Raw genomic sequence first — 22503 nt, 5'->3', positions numbered from 1 at the left:
CAGGAGGGTCAACATATGGAACCATAGGTGCCACGTATCTCCGCAACAATGACTTATGGAATACATTATGTATGGAAAAAGAATCTGGAAGGGTCAGACGAAAAGACACAGGATTAAGAACCTCAGAAATCCTATACGGACCAATGAAACGAGGTTTAAACTTAGGAGAGGAAACCTTCATAGGAATATGACGAGAAGATAACCAAACCAGATCCCCAACACGAAGTCGGGGACCCACACAGCGTCTGCGATTAGCGAAACGTTGAGCCTTCTCCTGGGACAAGGTCAAATTGTCCACTACATGAGTCCAAATCTGCTGCAACCTGACCACCACAGTATCCACACCAGGACAGTCCGAAGACTCAACCTGTCCTGAAGAGAAACGAGGATGGAACCCAGAGTTGCAGAAAAATGGCGAAACCAAGGTAGCCGAGCTGGCCCGATTATTAAGGGCGAACTCAGCCAAAGGCAAAAAGGACACCCAGTCATCCTGATCAGCAGAAACAAAGCATCTCAGATATGTTTCCAAGGTCTGATTGGTTCGTTCGGTCTGGCCATTAGTCTGAGGATGGAAAGCCGAGGAAAAAGACAAGTCAATGCCCATCCTACCACAAAAGGCTCGCCAAAACCTCGAAACAAACTGGGAGCCTCTGTCAGAAACGATATTCTCTGGAATGCCATGTAAACGAACCACATGCTGGAAGAACAATGGCACCAAATCAGAGGAGGAAGGCAATTTAGACAAGGGTACCAGATGGACCATCTTAGAAAAGCGATCACAGACCACCCAGATGACTGACATCTTTTGAGAAACGGGAAGATCTGAAATAAAATCCCTAGAGATATGTGTCCAAGGCCTCTTCGGGACCGGCAAGGGCAAAAGCAACCCACTGGCACGAGAACAGCAGGGTTTAGCCCGAGCACAAATCCCACAGGACTGCACAAAAGTACGCACATCCCGTGACAGAGATGGCCACCAAAAGGATCTAGCCACTAACTCTCTGGTACCAAAGATTCCAGGATGACCAGCCAACACCGAACAATGAACCTCAGAGATAACTTTATTCGTCCACTTATCAGGGACAAACAGTTTCTCCGCTGGACAACGATCAGGTTTATTAGCCTGAAATTTTTGCAGCACCCGCCGCAAATCAGGGGAGATGGCAGGCACAATTACTCCATCCTTGAGGATACCCGCCGGCTCAGACAAACCCGGAGAGTCGGGCACAAAACTCCTAGACAGAGCATTTCACATTTTTAGAGCCCGGAAGGTACGAAATCACAAAGTCAAAACGGGCAAAAAACAGCGACCAACGAGCCTGTCTAGGATTCAACCGCTTGGCAGACTCGAGATAAGTCAAGTTCTTATGATCAGTCAAGACCACCACGCAATGCTTAGCTCCTTCAAGCCAATGACGCCACTCCTTGAATGCCCACTTCATGGCCAGCAACTCTCGGTTGCCCACATCATAATTTCGCTCAGCAGGCGAAAACTTCCTGGAAAAAAAAGTGCATGGTTTCATCACTGAGCAACCAGAACCTCTCTGCGACAAAACAGCCCCTGCTCCAATCTCAGAAGCATCAACCTCGACCTGGAACGGAAGAGAAACATCTGGTTGACACAACACAGGGGCAGAAGAAAAACGACGCTTCAACTCTTGAAAAGCTTCCACAGCAGCAGAAGACCAATTGACCACATCAGCACCCTTCTTGGTCAAATCGGTCAATGGTTTAGCAATACTAGAAAAATTGCAGATGAAGCAACGATAAAAATTAGCAAAGCCCAGGAACTTTTGCAGACTTTTCAGAGATGTCGGCTGAGTCCAATCATGGATGGCTTGGACCTTAACAGGATCCATCTCGATAGTAGAAGGGGAAAAGATGAACCCCAAAAATGAAACCTTCTGCACACCAAAGAGACACTTTGATCCCTTCACAAACAAAGAATTAGCACGCAGGACCTGAAAAACCGTTCTGACCTGCTTCACATGAGACTTCCAATCATCCGAGAAGATCAAAATGTCATCCAAGTACACAATCAGGAATTTATCCAGGTACTCTCAGGAGATGTCATGCATAAAGGACTGAAACACTGATGGAGCATTGGCAAGTCCGAATGGCATCACTAGATACTCAAAATGACCCTCGGGCGTATTAAATGCAGTTTTCCATTCATCGCCTCGCTTAATTCGCACCAGATTATACGCAGCACGAAGATCTATCTTGGTGAACCAACTAGCCCCCTTAATCCGAGCAAACAAATCAGATAACAATGGCAAGGGGTACTGAAATTTAACCGTGATCTTATTTAGAAGGCGGTAATCTATACAAGGTCTCAGCGAACCATCCTTCTTGGCTACACATAACTGCGCATAGCGGCGTGCTCAGGCACGGATAAATTAAACAGTCGACCTTTTGGAAATTTACTACCAGGAATCAAAATGATAGCACAATCACAATCCCTATGCGGAGGTAGGGTATCGAACTTGGGCTCATCAAATACATCCCGGTAATCAGACAAGAACTCTGGAACCTCAGAAGGGGTGGATGACGAAATTGACAGAAATGGAACATCACCATGTACCCCCTGACAACCCCAGCTGGACACCGACATGGATTTCCAATCTAATACTGGATTATGGGCTTGTAGCCATGGCAACCCCAACACGACCACATCATGCAGATTATGCAACACCAGAAAGCGAATAACCTCCTGATGTGCAGGAGCCATGCACATGGTCAGCTGGGTCCAGTACTGAGGCTTATTCTTGGCCAAAGGCGTAGCATCAATTCCTCTCAATGGAATAGGACACTGCAAGGGCTCCAAGAAAAACCCACAACGCCTGGCATACTCCAAGTCCATCAAATTCAGGGCAGCGCCTGAATCCACAAATGCCATGACAGAATACGATGACAAAGAGCAGATCAAGGTAACGGACAGAAGAATTTTGACTGTACCGTACCAATGGTGGCAGACCTAGCGAACCGCTTAGTGCGCTTAGGACAGAGATAGCATGAGTGGAATCACCACAGTAGAAACACAGCCCATTCAGACGTCTGTGTTCTTGCCGTTCAACTCTGGTCAAAGTCCTATCGCACTGCATAGGCTCAGGTAATACCGCCAAATGGTGCACAGATTTACGCTCACGCAAGCGTCGACCGATCTGAATGGCCAAAGACATAGACTCATTCAGACCAGCAGGCATAGGAAATCCCACCATGACATCCTTAAGGGCTTCAGAGAGACCCTTTCTGAAAATCGCTGCGAGCGCACCTTCATTCCATTGCGTGAGTACGGACCACTTTCTAAATTTCTGACAATATACCTCTATCTCATCCTGACCATGACAAAGAGCCAGCAAATTTTTTTCTGCCTGATCCACTGAATTAGGTTCATCGTACAGCAATCCAAGCGCCAGGAAAAACGCATCGATATTACTTAATGCAGGATCTCCTGACGCAAGAGAAAATGCCCAGTCCTGAGGGTCGCCACGCAAAAAAGAAATGATGATCCTAACTTGTTGAACTGGGTCACCAGAGGAGCGAGGTTTCAAAGCCAGAAATAGTTTACAATTATTTTTGAAACTCAGAAATTTAGTTCTATCTCCAAAAAACAAATCTGGAATAGGAATTCTCGGTTCTAACAAAGAATTCTGAACCACAAAATCCTGAATATTTTGAACTCTTGCCGTGAGCTGATCCACACATGAAGACAGACCTTTAATGTCCATTGCTACACCTGTGTCCTGAACCACCCAAATGTCTAGGGGAAAAAAAAGGCAAAACACAGTGCAGAGAAAAAAAAATAGTCTCAGAACTTCTTTTTTCCCTCTATTGAGAATCATTAGTACTTAGGCCTCCTGTACTGTAATGATTAGGCAATTCAGTACCACAATGGACATAGCGATCAGAGCACATACAGTGATCTGACAATAACCCAGAAACATAGAACGAGCCCTGAGACGTGGGAACTCTGTTGACCGCAATCCCTGATCCTCTCCAACAACACTAGAGGCAGCCGTGGATTGCGCCTAACGCTACCTATGCAACTCGGCACAGCCTGAGAAACTAGCTAGCCTGAAGATAGAAAATAAGCCTACCTTGCCTCAGAGAAATACCCCAAAGGAAAAGGCAGACCCCCCACATATAATGACTGTGAGTTAAGATGAAAAGACAAACGTAGAGATGAAATAGATTTAGCAAAGTGAGGCCCGACTTTCTGAACAGAGCGAGGATAGGAAAGGTAACTTTGCGGTCAACACAAAACCCTAAAAAACCACACAAAGGGGGCAAAAAGACCCTCCGTACCGAACTAACGGCACGGAGGTACACCCTCTGCGTCCCAGAGCTTCCAGCAAAACAAATAGATAAGCTGGACAGAAAAAACAGCAAACAAAATAGCAAAGGAAAACTTAGCTATGCAGAGCAGCAGGCCACAGGAACGATCCAGGAGAAAACAAGTCCAATACTGGAACATTGACAGGAGGCCAGGATCAAAGCACTAGGTGGAGTTAAGTAGAGCAGCACCTAACGACCTCACCACATCACCTGAGGGAGGAAACTCAGAAGCCGCAGTACCACTTTCCTCCACCAACGGAAGCTCACAGAGAGAATCAGCCAAGTACCACTTGTGACCACAGGAGGGAGCTCTGCCACAGAATTCACAACAAACCAGCTCTGTTATAATTCTACGACCTGAAGGGCTTCACTCACATACAGTGGGATTGTAACGTATTCAGACCCCTTTACATTAATGTACACTCTCCATCCCATCTTGACTTAAAAAAAAAAAACACAGAAACTTTGAAATTTTAGCAAATTTAATAAAAAAGAAAAACTGAAATATCACATGGTCATAAGTATTCAGACCCTTTGCTCAGACACTCATATTTAAGTCAAATGATGTCAATTTCCTTGAGATCCTCCTTGAGATGGTTCTACTCTTTCATTGGAGTCCAGCTGTGTTTAATTAAACTGATAGGACTTGATTTGGAAAGGTGTACACCTGTCTCTATAAGACAGCAGAGTGGACCGACGGAAGCCTCTCCTCAGTGCAAGACATAAGAAAGCCGCATAGAGTTTGCTAAAAAATACACGAAGGACTCCCAGCCTATGGGAAATAAGATTCTCTGGTCTGATGAGACAAAGATAGACCTTTTTGGGGATAAATCTTACTGGTATGTGTGGAGAAAACCAGGCACTGCTCATCACCTGCCAACAGTGAAACATGGTGCTGGCAGCTTCATGCTATGGGGGTGTTTTTCAGCTGCAGGGACAGGACGACTGGTTATCATTAAAGGAAACATGAATGTTGCCAAGTACAGAAATATTCTGGATGAAAGCCTCTTCCACAGTGCTCTGAACCTCAGACTTGGCCGAAGGTTCACCTTCCAACAAGACAATGACCCAAAGCACACAGCTAAAATAACAAAGGAGTGGCTTCAGAACAGCTCTATGACCATTCTTGACCAGCCCAGCCAGAGCCCTGACCTAAACCCAATTGAGCATCTCTGGAGAGACCTGAAAATGGCGTCCACCAACGTTCACCATCCAACCTGATGGAACTGTAGAGGATCTGCAAGGAAGAATGGCCGATGATCCCCAAATCCAGAGGTGAAAAACTTGGTGCATCATTCCCAAGAAGACTCATGGCTGTACTAGCTCAAAAGGAGCTTCTACTCAATACTGAGCAAAGGGGCTGAAGACTTAGGACCATGTGATATCTCATTTTTATTTTTTTTAATAAATTTGAAAAAATTTCTACATTTCTGTAGATTTTTCAGTCAAGATTGAGTGCAGAGTGCACATTAATGAGAAAAAAATGAACTTTTTTGAATTTACCAAATGGCTGCAATGAAACAAAGAGTGAAAAATTTTAAGGGGTCTGAACACTTTCCGTAGCCACTGTACAAAACCTGAGTACAGCCTCCTCGGAGTTTGAGCCAACGACTTTAACCTAAGCAACTCAGCCAAGTTGATCGCTCACAATGTCTGATGTAAACTTTTTGGGTTAAGTCAGGACAACAACCTTCGCTCAAGACTGTGCTCCAGAAGAACCTCATTCTATTATCCAATTGCATTCAACTACCCATAGATGTCGTAAAGCACCAGCAGGCCCAAGAAAACAAAACTGAGCATGTATCGTGAGATATATAAAGTATAATTAAATGAAAAAATTAGAAAACCCCAAAAAGCTAATCGTTTTCCAAAATCTTTTGCGCACAAAAAGTGATATCTAGATTGTCTTTCCTCACACTAAAGGGTTACAAAATGGACGCTAAACTTATTGGCTTTCCAATAATTTCTTAAGACAAATTATTAAACCTCGAAAAAACTATTTCAATATAAAGGAGGCATATATAAATGTTCATTCATAACACATTTATATGATACGGCCATCTGAATGGAGGTCGGAAAAGCTGAACATTTCTACATTTTCTGAGAATTTAGTCTTTACATTTTACAGAAATAAACAGAAATAATATTGACCTGAATTTACCAGCAACATAAAGTAAAACATGTCACAAAAAAAAGCAGATATCACTTGTGAAAGTCTACGCGTTTTGAGTCATTATCCCATAATAAACTAGCATGTTGGACATGACAAATGCTACGCTGTCAGGAAGGTAAGAAGACCAGGCATGGCTTAGACCAGATGGCGTTATCATCATATATATCAGATATATCGGTAGCTTCTATATTATAAGAATTTACATTTCAATGCCGTCTTTACTTCGTAGATCTCTGATGAGAGACATATTGTGTATGGAAAGAGCTTCAATAAACTTCTCCTTGTCACGGTTACTCCAGGATTCCATATACACATAGAGCTGCCTCAGCGCCTCTTGGGAAGATTTTATATGGCACAGGGTGTGGAATTGCTCCAAGATCAGCAGTCTCGCTGTCAATAGATGCTCAAAGAATGGAATGATGTCCAGTGTTTGGTTTATGATAGCGTCTCTGTGTCTGTCCACAAAGTGCCCCGGTAGTAAAAAGTCACCTGCAACCACAAAATACATACTGTACATGAGTTGAGTTGTATGTACTATAATTTACTAGATTAATAGTTTACTAAAATATAATGTGCAGCACAGACACAAGTGATGGGTCCTCCACCTACTTACAGTGGGTATGGAAGGTATTCAGACCCCGTTAAATTGTTCACGCTTTGTTCCATTGCAGCCATTTGGTAAATTCAAAAAAGTTCATTTTTTCTCAGTAATGTACCCTCTGCTCACCATCTTGACAGAAAAAAACAAATGTAGAAATTTTTGCACATTTATTAAAAAAGAAAAGCTGAACTATCACATGGTCATAAGTCTTCAGCCCTTTTGCTCAGTATTGAGTAGAAGCACCTTTTGAGCTAGTACAGCTATGAGTCTTCTTGGGAATGATGCAACTAGTTTTTCCTGGATTTGGGGATCCTCGGCCATTCTTCCTTGCAGATCCTCTCCAGTTCCGTCAGGTTGGATGGTGAACGTTGGTGGACGCCATTTTCAGGTCTCTCCAGAGATGCTCCATTGGTTTAGGTCAAGGCTCTGGCTGGGCCAGTCAGGAATGGTCACAGAGTTGTTCTGAAGCCACTCCTTTGTTATTTTAGCTGTGTGCTTAGGGTCATTGTCTTGTTGGAAGATGAACCTTTGGCCAAGTCTGAGGTTCAGAGCTCTCTGTAAGAGGTTTTCATCCAGGATATGTCTGTAATTGGCCGCATTCATGTTTCCTTCAATGGCAACCAGTCATCCTGTTCCTGCAGCTGAAAAACACCCCCATAGAATGATGCTGCCACCACCATGCTTCACTGCTGGGATTGTATTGGGCAGGTGATGAGCAGTGCCTGGTTTTCTCCACACATACTGCTTAGAATTATCACCAGAAAGGTCTATCTTCATCTCATCAGACCAGAGAATCTTATTTCTCATAGTCTGGGAGTCCTTCATGTGTTTTTTAGCTCTAAGCAGGCTTACATATGTCTTGCACTGAGGAGAGGCTTCCGTCGAGCCACTCTGCCATAAAGGCCCAACTGGTGAAGGGCTGCGGTGATAGTTGACTTTGTGGAACTTTCTCCCATCTTCCTACTGCATCTCTGGAGCTCGGCCACAGTGATCATGGGGTTTTTCTTTACCTCTCTCACCAAGGCTCTTCTCCTCTGATTGCTCAGTTTGGTTGGACGGCCAGGTCTAGGAAGACTTCTGGTGGTCTCAAACTTCATCCATTTAAGGATTATGGAGGCCACTGTGTTCTTAGGAATCTTGAGTACTTCAGAAATTCTGTTGTAACCTTGGCCAGATCTGTGACTTGCCACAGTTTTGTGTTATGAAAGGCAATTCAGAATCACAATGGACATGGAGGTCAGAGCACATACAGTGAACTGACAATAACTCAAAATAATAGAACGAGCTCTGAGACGTGGGAACTCTGCAGACCGCAATCCCTAAGCCTATCAAACCACACTAAAGGTAGCCGTGGAGCGCTCCTGACCAGAACCTAGGCGCCTCGTCACAGCCTGAGAAACTAGCTAATCCTGAAGACAGAAAAATAAGCCTACCTTGCCTCAGAGAAATTCCCCAAAGGAAGAGGCAGCCCCCCACATATAATGACTGTGAGTAAGATGAAAACACAAACATAGAGATGAAACAGATTTAGCAAAGTGAGGCCCGACTAGCTGAACAGAACGAGGATAGGGAAGATAACTTTGCGGTCAGCACAAAAACCTATAAAAAACCACGCAGAGGGGACAAAAAGACCCTCCGCACCGACTAACGGTACGGAGGTGGTCCCTCTGCGTCTCAGAGCTTCCAGCAGGCGAGAAAAACCAATAAAGCAAGCTGGACAGAAAAATAGCAACAAAATAACATAAGAAAAACTTAGCTTTGCAGAGCAGCAGGCCACAGGAATGATCCAGGGAAAAAACAAGTCCCACACTGAAACATTGACAGGAAGCATAGATCAAAGCATCAGGTGGAGTTAAGTAGAGAAGAAGCTAACGAGCTCACCAGATCACCTGAGGGAGGAAACTCAGAAGCTGCAGTACCACTTTCCTCCACAAACAGAAGATCCCAGAAAGAATCAGCCGAAGTACCACTTGTGACCACAAGAGTGAACTCTGCCACAGAATTCACAACAGTACCCCCCCCTTGAGGAGGGGTCACCGAACCCTCACCAGAGCCCCCAGGCCGACCAGGATGAGCCACATGAAAGGCACGAACAAGATCGGGAGCATGGACATCAGAGGCAAAGACCCAGGAATTATCCTCCTGAGCATAACCCTTCCATTTAACCAGATACTGGAGTTTCCGTCTTGAAACACGAGAATCCAAAATCTTCTCCACAATATACTCTAATTCCCCCTCCACCAAAACCGGGGCAGGAGGCTCAACAGATGGAACTATAGGTGCCACGTATCTCCGCAACTATGACCTATGGAATACGTTATGTATGGAAAAAGAATCTGGAAGGGTCAGACGAAAAGACACAGGATTAAGAACCTCAGAAATCCTATACGGACCAATGAAACGAGGTTTAAACTTAGGAGAGGAAACCTTCATAGGAATATGACGAGAAGATAACCAAACCAGATCCCCAACACGAAGTCGGGGACCCACACGGCGTCTGCGATTAGCGAAAAGTTGAGCCTTCTCCTGGGACAAGGTCAAATTGTCCACTACCTGAGTCCAAATCTGCTGCAACCTGTCCACCACAATATCCACACCAGGACAGTCCGAAGACTCAACCTGTCCAGAAGAGAAACGAGGATGGAACCCAGAATTGCAGAAAAACGGTGAAACCAAGGTAGCCGAGCTGGCCCGATTATTAAGGGCGAACTCAGCCAAAGGCAAAAAGGACACCCAGTCATCCTGATCAGCAGAAACAAAGCACCTCAGATATGTTTCCAAGGTCTGATTGGTTCGCTCGGTCTGGCCATTAGTCTGAGGATGGAAAGCCGAGGAAAAAGACAAGTCAATGCCCATCCTACCACAAAAGGCTCGCCAAAACCTCGAAACAAACTGGGAACCTCTGTCAGAAACAATATTCTCTGGAATGCCATGCAAACGAACCACATGCTGGAAGAACAAAGGCACGAAATCAGAGGAGGAAAGCAATTTAGACAAGGGTACCAGATGGACCATCTTAGAAAAGCGATCACAGACCACCCAAATGACTGACATCTTTTGAGAAACGGGAAGCTCAGAAATAAAATCCATAGAGATATGTGTCCAAGGCCTCTTCGGGACCGGCAAGGGCAAAAGCAACCCACTGGCACGAGAACAGCAGGGCTTAGCCCGAGCACAAATCCCACAGGACTGCACAAAAGCACGCACATCCAGCGACAGAGAGGGCCACCAAAAGGATCTAGCCACTAACTCTCTGGTACCAAAGATTCCAGGATGACCGGCCAACACCGAACAATGAAGTTCAGAGATAACTCTATTCGTCCACCTATCAGGGACAAACAGGTTCTCCGCTGGGCAACGATCAGGTTTATTAGCCTGAAATTTTTGCAGCACCCGCCGCAAATCAGGGGAGATGGCAGACACAATTACTCCTTCCTTGAGGATACCCGCCGGCTCAGATAAACCCGGAGAGTCGGGTACAAAACTCCTAGACAGAGCATCCGCCTTCACATTTTTAGAGCCCAGAAGGTACGAAATCACAAAGTCAAAACGGGCAAAAAACAACGACCAACGAGCTTGTCTAGGATTCAAGCGCTTGGCAGACTCGAGATAAGTCAAGTTCTTATGATCAGTCAATACCACCACGCGATGCTTAGCTCCTTCAAGCCAATGACGCCACTCCTCGAATGCCCACTTCATGGTCAGCAACTCTCGGTTGCCCACATCATAATTACGCTCAGCAGGCGAAAACTTCCTGGAAAAGAAAGCGCATGGTTTCATCACTGAGCAACCAGAACCTCTCTGCGACAAAACAGCCCCTGCTCCAATCTCAGAAGCATCAACCTCGACCTGGAACGGAAGAGAAACATCTGGTTGACACAACACAGGGGCAGAAGAAAAACGACGCTTCAACTCTTGAAAAGCTTCCACAGCAGCAGAAGACCAATTGACCACATCAGCACCCTTCTTGGTCAAATCGGTCAACGGTTTAGCAATACTAGAAAAATTGCAGATGAAGCGACGATAAAAATTAGCAAAGACCAGGAACTTTTGCAGACTTTTCAGAGATGTCGGCTGAGTCCAATCATGGATGGCCTGGACCTTAACAGGATCCATCTCGATAGTAGAAGGGGAAAAGATGAACCCCAAAAATGAAACCTTCTGCACACCAAAGAGACACTTTGATCCCTTCACAAACAAAGAATTAGCACGCAGGACATGAAAAACCGTTCTGACCTGCTTCACATGAGACTCCCAATCATCCGAGAAGATCAAAATGTCATCCAAGTACACAATCAGGAATTTATCCAGGTACTCTCGGAAGATGTCATGCATAAAGGACTGAAACACTGATGGAGCATTGGCAAGTCCGAACGGCATCACGAGATACTCAAAATGACCCTCGGGCGTATTAAATGCAGTTTTCCATTCATCACCTTGCTTAATTCGCACCAGATTATACGCACCACGAAGATCTATCTTTGTGAACCAACTAGCCCCCTTAATCCGAGCAAACAAATCAGATAACAATGGCAAGGGGTACTGAAATTTAACCGTGATCTTATTAAGAAGGCGGTAATCTATACAAGGTCTCAGCGAACCATCCTTCTTGGCTACAAAAAAGAACCCTGCTCCTAATGGCGACGATGACGGGCGAATATGCCCCTTCTCCAGGGATTCCTTCACATAACTGCGCATAGCGGTGTGCTCAGGCACGGACAAATTAAACAATCGACCTTTTGGGAATTTACTACCAGGAATCAAATTGATAGCACAATCACAATCCCTATGCGGAGGTAGGGTATTGGACTTGGGCTCATCAAATACATCCCGGTAATCAGACAAGAACTCTGGGACCTCAGAAGGAGTGGATGACGAAATTGACAGAAATGGAACATCACCATGTACCCCCTGACAACCCCAGCTGGACACCGACATGGATTTCCAATCTAATACTGGATTATGGGCTTGTAGCCATGGCAACCCCAACACGACCACATCATGCAGATTATGCAACACCAGAAAGCGAATAACCTCCTGATGTGCAGGAGCCATGCACATGGTCAGCTGGGTCCAGTATTGAGGCTTATTCTTGGCCAAAGGCGTAGCATCAATTCCTCTCAATGGAATAGGACACTGCAAGGGCTCCAAGAAAAACCCACAACGCCTGGCATACTCCAAGTCCATCAAATTCAGGGCAGCGCCTGAATCCACAAATGCCATGACAGAATACGATGACAAAGAACAGATCAAGGTAACGGACAGAAGAAATTTTGACTGTACCGTACCAATGGTGGCAGAGCTAGCGAACCGCTTAGTGCGCTTAGGACAATCAGAGATAGCATGAGTGGAATCACCACAGTAGAAACACAGACCATTCAGATGTCTATGTTCTTGCCGTTCAACTCTGGTCAAAGTCCTATCACACTGCATAGGCTCAGGTTTAAGCTCAGGTAATACCGCCAAATGGTGCACAGGTTTACGCTCACGCAAGCGTCGACCGATCTGAATGGCCAAAGACATAGACTCATTCAAACCAGCAGGCATAGGAAATCCCACCATGACATCCTTAAGGGCTTCAGAGAGACCCTTTCTGAATATTGCTGCCAGCGCAGATTCATTCCATTGAGTGAGCACTGACCACTTTCTAAATTTCTGACAATATACCTCTATCTCATCCTGAGCCTGACAAAGAGCCAGCAAATTTTTTTCTGCCTGATCCACTGAATTAGGCTCATCGTACAGCAACCCAAGCGCCAGGAAAAACGCATCGATATTACTCAATGCAGGATCTCCTGACGCAAGAGAAAACGCCCAGTCCTGAGGGTCGCCGCGCAAAAAAGAAATGACGATCCTAACCTGTTGAATTGGGTCACCAGAAGAGCGAGGTTTCAAAGCCAGAAATAGTTTACAATTATTTTTGAAACTCAGAAATTTAGTTCTATCTCCAAAAAACAAATCTGGAATAGGAATTCTCGGTTCAAGCAAAGAATTCTGGACCACAAAATCTTGAATATTTTGAACTCTTGCCGTGAGCTGATCCACACATGAAGACAGACCTTTAATGTCCATTGCTACACCTGTGTCCTGAACCACCCAAATGTCTAGGGGAAAAAAAAGACAAAACACAGAGCAAAGAAAAAAAAATGGTCTCAGAACTTCTTTTTTCCCTCTATTGAGAATCATTAGCACTTTTGGCTTCCTGTACTGTTATGAAAGGCAATTCAGAATCACAATGGACATAGCGGTCAGAGCACATACAGTGATCTGACAATAACCCAAAATCATAGAACGAGCTCTGAGACCGCAATCCCTAAGCCTATCAAACCACACTAAAGGTAGCCGTGGAGCGCTCCTGACCAGAACCTAGGCGCCTCGTCACAGCCTGAGAAACTAGCTAATCCTGAAGATAGAAAAATAAGCCTACCTTGCCTCAGAGAAATTCCCCAAAGGAAAAGGCAGCCCCCCACATATAATGACTGTGAGTAAGATGAAAACACAAACATAGAGATGAAACAGATTTAGCAAAGTGAGGCCCGACTAGCTGAACAGAATGAGGATAGGGAAGATAACTTTGCGGTCAGCACAAAAACCTATAAAAAACCACGCAGAGGGGACAAAAAGACCCTCCGCACCGACTAACGGTACGGAGGTGGTCCCTCTGCGTCTCAGAGCTTCCAGCAGGCGAGAAAAACCAATAAAGCAAGCTGGACAGAAAAATAGCAACAAAATAACATAAGCAAAACTTAGCTTTGCAGAGCAGCAGGCCACAGGAATGATCCAGGGAAAAAACAAGTCCCACACTGAAACATTGACAGGAAGCATAAATCAAAGCATCAGGTGGAGTTAACTAGAGAAGAAGCTAACGAGCTCACCAGATCACCTGAGGGAGGAAACTCAGAAGCTGCAGTACCACTTTCCTCCACAAACGGAAGATCCCAGAAAGAATCAGCCGAAGTACCACTTGTGACCACAGGAGTGAACTCTGCCACAGAATTCACAACAGTTCTGTCTCTGAGTTCCTTGTCCAGTTCCTTTGACCTCATAATTCTCGTTTTGGCTGACATGCACAGTGAGCTATGAGGTCTTATATAGACAGGTGTGCGCCTTTAAAAATCAAGTCCTATCAGTTTAATTTACACAAAGCTGGACTCCTACGATGGAGTAGAACAATCTCCAGGAGGATCAGAAGGAAATGGACAGCATGTGACTTAAATATGAGTGTCTAAGCAGAGAGTCTGAATACTTATGACTGTTAGGGCCAGCGGAACGCACCGCGTAAATAGAGATCTTTTTATTGATATTGGTGCGTTCGCAGCCTGGGGTCCACCGTGCAGGAGTACCTGCTGCTAGCAAACGGCGGAACTATATGGCTGTATAGAATAACTCAGTTAATTGACCGAGTAGCCGTGAAAGAGAAACACTATGCCCTGTTAGACTCCACAAAGGCACAGGCTAACTGCCCAAACAGAGAGCAGTCAGTGGTCACGCATGTACACAAAACTCCTCGCTGGAGGAGCCAGCATTGTAGGGGCTTATTTCAGCCGGGTCCCTGAACACATCCAAACACAAACTCCTCACCGGAGGTGCAAGCATTCTAGGGGCTTATTTCAGCCGGGTCCCTGAACACACTCACATGTGACCACACTGGCGCAAAGCACATAACAATAGACAATACTAGCGCATGGCCGTGCGGCCATGCAGGCCTTAAATAGTTGCAGCACGTTTAGGACCTTTCAAAGAAGGACCAATGGAGTTGCTGCAGTACCTGAGCATGTGACCCTAGATCTCCACTGAGAGATCGTGCCCTGGGCATGCTCAGAGTGCAAGGCAGAATTTAGTCCTAGCACCTACAAGGACCTTCCAAGAAGGACCAATGACCTTAGCTGCAGTATCTGATCATGTGACCCTCGATCTCCACTGAGAGATCTTACTCTGGGCATGCTCAGAATGTGAAAAGCAGGACTTAGTCCCAGAAGCGTCTGCTCGCGGCTGCCCAGCACTGACTTCAATGGCAGAAGCAGGAAATGCAGCAGTAACTCTAAGCACAGAGTCAGACTGAGTGAGACGCTGGGATCGACGTCTCTGCTGAGCAGGCTCCACTGCGGCAGGAGAAGAATGGGAGACCGCAGCGGAGATGGCCCGAGATTCCCCCTGTGCAGAGGCAGGAACTCGACCCCTAACATTACCCCCCCTCCTTGGGCCTCGCTACGTTCGAAGGCAGCAATGAGCTGCGGAGCCCGAATGTGCTCAGCAGGCTCCCAGGATCTATCCCAGGACTGTAACCCCACCAGTCCACCAAATAAATTTTTTTGCCATGAACCACCTTGCACCCCAAAATAGCGTTCACCTCGTAATCGTCTGTAGACGAACCCGATGTCCCGGCAGAGGACTCAGAAAACCGGGACATGTATACGGGTTTAAGGAGGGACACATGAAAGGTGTCAGTGATATCTAGGCGTGGAGGAAGGGCCAGACGGTAGACCACAGAATTAACCTGTTCGAGGACCTTGAAGGGACCCAAGTAGCGAGGAGCAAACTTAGTGGACTCAACACGCAGCCTGATATGAGAGGAGAGCCACACTAAGTCGCCAGGAGCAAAGGTTGGGGCATCGGCGGAGGACCTCATTCTCTCCTTGGAGGCCCGGATGGCATCCTGAGTGCGGTCCCAAATGTCTCGTGCCTCCACTGCCCAGTCTGCCACCCTGGAGTCAGCAGAGGACACGGGCATAGGTACAGGAACCCGCGGATGCTGGCCATAGTTAAGGAGGAAAGGAGTCTGACCGGTGGAGTCGGCTACAGCGTTGTTAAGGGCAAACTCTGCCCATGGTAACAAGGATGCCCAGTCATCCTGCCTGGCATAAACAAAATGTCGCAAATAAGTGACCAGAGTCTGATTGGCTCTCTCAACCAACACATTTGTCTCGGGATGATAAGCCGAAGAGAGATTTAACTCAATACTGAGTAGACGACAAAGCTCCCTCCAGAATCGAGACGCAAACTGGGGACCCCGGTGACTGACAATCTTGTCCGGCATACCGTGTAAGCAAAAGATATGTTTGATGAACAAGACTGCCAGAGCTCGTGCAGATGGTAGCTGTGGAAGAGGCACCAAATGAACCATTTTGGAAAAATGGTCGGTGATCACCCAGATAATGGTGCAAATATGAGACTTGGGTAAGCCCACCACAAAGTCCATCCCGACCATCTCCCAGGGTCTGTCCGCCACCGGCAGAGGATAAAGCAAACCAGCTGGCCGTTGCCGAGGGGACTTGTTCTTGGCGCAAGAGACACACGCCCGAACATATTCTGCGACATCACGAGCCATATGCGGCCACCAGTATGTCCTCACCAGTAATTCAGATGTCCTTTTGGAACCAAAATGTCCACCCACCCTGGACGCAGCGGAGTTGGCCCGAGATTCCCCCTGTGCAGAGGCAGGAACTCGACCCCTAACAATGACCATGTGCTATTTCAGTTTTATTTTTTTTTAACAAATTTGCAAAAATTACTACATTTCTGTTTTTTTTCAGTCAAGATAGGGTGCAGTGTACATTAATGTGAAAAAAATATATATATTTTTTAATTTACCAAATGGCTGCAATGAAACAAACAGTGAAAAATTTAAATGGGTCTGAATACTTTCCGTATCCACTGTAGGTAACGGGTTCCCCCAATCATGTGTTTCAATGATTTTTATTGTTTAAACGGTGATATACATTGTGAAAACCATTTAGTGAGGGAGGCGGGCTAGGTAGGAGAGGGAAAGGAGGATAGGGACAAGGTACAGCGATAATATTATTGGGGACCAAAAGATGGGGAAGCAGGGCGAAGATGTTGAGGGTGAGGAGAAACATGAATTAGAAGGTCATGTAGGCAATTTGCGTACTAAATATATCAAATAATGATCCAAAATATATCATGTGCTTGTCAAGCTTAGAAATTCCCTTTGGTAACGCTATAATCCTTATATAAAAAAGGAAGTGAACAGAAATAGCACAAATCGAAAGAATTCAAATAAATAGACAATGTTTATTTAGATCAAAACACAAACAATAAAAACCAACCTGTGACAACCTCAGATGTGAGGGACACAAAAAGGCTACTGGCTCCTTTAACCCCTTTCTGCCATTAGACGTACTATTGCGTCCATGTGGGGTGGGCTTTACTTCCCAAGGACGCAATAGTACGTCATATGCGATCGGCAGCGCTCACGGGGGGAGCGCCGCTGATCGCGGCCGGGTGTCAGCTGTTTATCGCAGCTGACATCCGGCACTATGTGCCAGGAGCGGTCACAGACCGCCCCCGGTACATTAACCCCCGGCACACCGCGATCAAAGATGATCGCGATGTGCCGGCGGTACAGGGAAGCACCGCGCAGGGAGGGGGCTCCCTGCGGGCTTCCCTGAGCCCCCCGCAGCAACGCGATGTGATCGCGTTGCTGCGAGGGTCTCACCTCCCTCCCTGCTCCCTCCAGCCCCGGATCCAAGATGGCCGCGGATCCGGGTCCTGCAGGGAGGGAGGTGGCTTCACAGAGCCTGCTCAGAGCAGGCACTGTGAAGGCTGCAGCGCTGCATGTCAGATCAGTGATCTGACAGAGTGCTGTGCAAACTGTCAGATCACTGATCTGTGATGTCCCCCCCTGGGACAAAGTAAAAAAGTAAAAAAAAAAAAATTTCAAATGTGTAAAAAAAAATTAAAAAAAATATTGCAAAATAATGAAAAAAAAAATAAAAATATTATTCCCATAAATACATTTCATTATCTAAATAAAAAAAAAAAAACAATACAAGTACACATATTTAGTATCGCCGCGTCCGTAACAGCCCGACCTATAAAACTGGCCCACTAGTTAACCCCTTCAGTAAACACCGTTAAAAAAAAAAAAAAAAACGAGGCAAAAAACAACGCTTTATTATCATACCGCCGAACAAAAAGTGGAATAACACGCGATCAAAAAGACAGATATAACTAACCATGGTACCGCTGAAAACGTCATCTTGTCCCGCAAAAAACGAGCCACCATACAGCATCATCAGCAAAAAAATAAAAAAGTTATAGTCCTGAGAATAAAGCGATGCAAAAATAATTATTTTTTCTATAAAATAGTTTTTATCGTATAAAAGCGCCAAAACATAAAAAAATGATATAAATGAGGTGTCGCTGTAATCGTACTGACCCGAAGAATAAAACTGCTTCATCAATTTTACCAAACGCGGAACGGTATAAACGCCTCCCCCAAAAGAAATTCATGAATAGCTGTTTTTTGGTCATTCTGCCTCACAAAAATCGGAATAAAAAGCGATCAAAAAATGTCACGTGCCCGAAAATGTTACCAATAAAAACATCAACTCGTCCCGCAAAAAACAAGACCTCACATGACTCTGTGGACCAAAATATAGAAAAATTATAGCTCTCAAAATGTGGTAACGCAAAAAATATTTTTTGCAATAAAAAGCGTCTTTCAGTGTGTGACGGCTGCCAATCATAAAAATCCGCTAAAAAACCCGCTATAAAAGTAAATCAAACCCCCCTTCATCACCCCCTTAGTTAGGGAAAAATTAAAAAAATGTATTTATTTCCATTTTCCCATTAGGGCTAGGGTTAGAGTTAGGGCTAGGGTTAGGGCTAGGGTTAGGGCTAGGGTTAGGGTTAGGGCTAGGGTTAGGGTTAGGGCTAGGGTTAGGGCTAGGGCTACAGTTTGGGTTGGGGCTAAAGTTACAGTTAGGGTTTAGATTACATTTACGGTTGGGAATAGGGTTGGGATTAGGGTTAGGGGTGTGTCAGGGTTAGAGGTGTGGTTAGGGTTACTGTTGGGATTAAAGTTAGGGATGTGTTTGGATTAGGGTTTCAGTTATAATTGGGGAGTTTCCACTGTTTAGGCACATCAGGGGCTCTCCAAACGCGACATGGCGTCCGATCTCAATTCCAGCCAATTCTGCGTTGAAAAAGTAAAACGGGGCTTCTTCCCTTCCGAGCTCTCCCGTGTGCCCAAACAGGGGTTTACCCCAACATATGGGGTATCAGCGTACTCAGGACAAATAGGACAACAACTTTTGGGGTCCAATTTCTCCTGCTACCCTTGGGAAAATACAAAACTCGGGGCTAAAACATATTTTTTGTGGGAAAAAAAAAGATTTTTTATTTTCACGGCTCTGCGTTATAAACTGTAGTGAAACACTTGGGGGTTCAAAGTTCTCACAACACATCTAGATTAGTTCCCTGGGGGGTCTAGTTTCCAATATGGGGTCACTTGTGGGGGGTTTCTACTGTTTAGGTACATTAGGGGTTCTGCAAACGCAATGTGACGTCTGCAGACCATTCCATCTAAGTCTGCATTCCAAATGGCTCTCCTTCCCTTCCGAGCTCTGCCATGCGCTCAAACGTTGGTTTCCCCCAACATACGGGGTATCAGCGTACTCAGGACAAATTGGACAACAACTTTTGGGGTCGAATTTCTCCTCTTACCCTCGGGAAAATACAAAACTGGGGGCTAAAAAATAATTTTGGGGGGAAAGATTTTTTTTTTTAATTTTCAAGGCTCTGCGTTACAAACTGTAGTGAAACACTTGGGGGTTCAAAGCTATCACAACACATCTAGATGAGTTCCTTAGGGGGTCTAGTTTCCAAAATGGTGTCACTTGTGGGAGGTTTCTACTGTTTAGGTACATTAGGGGCTCTGCAAATGCAATGTGACACCTGCAGACCATTCCATCTAAGTCCTCATTCCAAATGGAGCTCCTTCCCTTCCGAGCCCTCCCATGCGCCCAAACAGTGGTTCCCCCCCCACATATGGGGTATCAGCGCACTCAGGACAAATTGGACAACAAATTGTGCGGTCGAATTTCTCCTGTTACCCTCGGGAAAATACAAAACTGGGGGCTAAAAAATAATTTTTGTGGGAAAAAATTTTTGTTTTATTTTTACGGCTCTCCATTATAAACTTCTGTGAAGCCCTTGGTGGGTCAAAGCGCTCAGCACACATCTAGATAAGTTCCTAAGGGGGTCTACTTTCCAAAATGGTGTCACTTGTGGGGGGTTTCTACTGTTTAGGTACATTAGGGGCTCTGCAAACGCAATGTGACACCTGCAGACCATTCCATCTAAGTCTGCATTCAAATGGCACTCCTTCCCTTCTGAGCCCTCCCATGTGCCCAAACAGTGGTTCCCCCCACATATGGTGTATCATTGCACTCAGGACAAATTGGGCAACAAATTTTGGGGTCCAATTTCTCCTGTTACCCTCAGGAAAATACAAAACTGGGGGCTAAAAAAATAATTTTTGTGGGAAAAAAATTTTGTTTTATTTTTACGGCTCTGCATTATAAACTTCTGTGAAGCACTTGGTGGGTCAAAGTGCTCACCACACCTCTAGATAAGTTCCTTAGGGGGTCTACTTTCCAAAATGGTGTCACTTGTGGGGGGTTTCAATGTTTAGGCACATCAGTGGCTCTTCAAACGCAACATGACGTCCCATCTCAATTCCTGTCAATTTTGCATTGAAAAGTCAAACGGCGCTCCTTCCCTTCCGAGCTCTCCCATCCGCCCAAACAGTGGTTTACCCCCACATGTGGGGTATTGGCATACTCAGGACAAATTGTACAACAATGTTTGGGGTCCATTTTCTCCTGTTACCCTTGGTAAAATAAAACAAATTGGAGCTGAATTAAATTTTTTGTGAAAAAAAGTTAAATGTTCATTTTTATTTAAACATTCAAAAAATTCCTGTGAAGCACCAGAAGGGTTAATAAACTTCTTGAATATGGTTTTGAGCACCTTGAGGGGTGTAGTTTTTAGAATGGTGTCACACTTGGGTATTTTCTATCATATAGACCCCTCAAAATGACTTCAAATGAGATGTGGTCCCTAAAATAAAATGGTGTTGTAGAAATGAGAAATTGCTGGTCAACTTTTAACCCTTATAACTCCCTAACAAAAAAAAATTTTGGTTCCAAAATTGTGCTGATGTAAAGTAGACATGTGGGAAATGTTACTTATTAAGTATTTTGTGTGACATATCTCTGTGATTTAATTGCATAAAAATTCAAAGTTGGAAAATTGCGAAATTTTCATAATTTTCGCCAAATTTCCGTTTTTTTCACAAATAAACGCAGGTACTATCAAATAATTTTTACCATTGTCATGAAGTACAATATGTCACGAGAAAACAATGTCAGAATCACCAAGATCCATTGAAGCGTTCCAGAGTTATAACCTCATAAAGGGACAGTGGTCAGAATTGTAAAAATTGGCCCGGTCATTAACGTGCAAACCACCCTTGGGGGTAAAGGGGTTAAACACACTGTTGAGTGAAAATCTGTAATAATGAGGAAGACTAACCAAATGATTCAAATAAAGGGCTCTGTGCTAATACCAGAAGATTTGTCAATCCAAATTACAAATATGACAATAATCAGACAATAAACATAAGTCTATGTCATGTATTAATGGGTATGACCTCTCTCTGGGCTGTAGCCAATAGTCCTTTAGGACCAAAACTAAACAAAAATATGACTAAAAATATATCCTCATAAATATACTCACCATGTGTGTGGAGTCCTGTGCCGTGTCCCTCCACCCCGACGCACATTTCATCAGCACTTCCTCAGGGGGCGCCCACACGCGGCGTGGCTTCCCTTTCAGAACAATGACAAAGGCTAAAGGTGTGTAGTTAGCTTTTATCCCCTAGCTCGCCCCCTCCCATATTTGCCACTGCCCCTATGAGTTGGACTGAATTCTCCTCCTCTGACCTCCTTGCTGAAATAATTCCCAATATCTAGGATGGGTAATAACTTCCTAGCGGAAGGTCCAAATGGGGTGACTGAAGCCTTAATGGGTTTGATGGGACTGGACGGAGAGTCCAAACTTGGGTCGGCTAAGTGGTTCTGGGGAGCCAGTCTCGACAGCTCGTTATCCGGGACAGCTAGAGAAATATGAGACACAGGGGTGCTCCCAGGGTTCTGGTGATATATTGGACTTAAACCTGAGATGCATGGTACTGTTATAATTCATCTCTAGGTGTCGATGCCCAAGTGTATAGAATTTCATTGTACTCTCATAATCCATCTCTAGGTGTCAGTGAGGCTCGGTCTACAGCTTCCATTGATGTTGTCCACCTTGCACAAAAGATAGCAGGAGTTACTAGCTCTGCTACTCCTTGCCTTCATTAACACGTGGCTTCTAATTCTCTGGCCAAATGGCGAAGTTCTGTTCTGTTGGGGATTTGTGTATTTCTCCCAAGGGAGGGGACCACTTCAGGATTGGGAAAGGAGATCTCGGGATAATATAGTGGGCCTGAATTAATAAATCCAAAATGGAGTCTACCTCGTCCCTCACAGGCTGTTTTTCTAAATTTTGCTAACAAAATTTTTGATATCTTCAGAGATACAAG

The 22503-nt window shown here is 45.0% G+C and overlaps 1 protein-coding gene across 1 annotated transcript in view; it reads right to left on the bottom strand.

Moving 5' to 3' along the window:
* Positions 1 to 22503, bottom strand: part of LOC138677401 (uncharacterized) — a 174224-nt gene that overhangs the window by 52283 nt on the left and 99438 nt on the right. The window contains exon 11 of the mRNA XM_069767496.1: positions 6715 to 7000. Coding sequence (XP_069623597.1) covers positions 6715 to 7000 — 286 coding nt within the window. The remainder of the gene's footprint in view (positions 1 to 6714; positions 7001 to 22503) is intronic.

Source organism: Ranitomeya imitator, chromosome 4 (genome assembly GCF_032444005.1).
Source record: "Ranitomeya imitator isolate aRanImi1 chromosome 4, aRanImi1.pri, whole genome shotgun sequence".
Classification (NCBI taxonomy): domain Eukaryota; kingdom Metazoa; phylum Chordata; class Amphibia; order Anura; family Dendrobatidae; genus Ranitomeya; species Ranitomeya imitator.
This window is presented reverse-complemented; position numbering and strand designations above follow the sequence as displayed.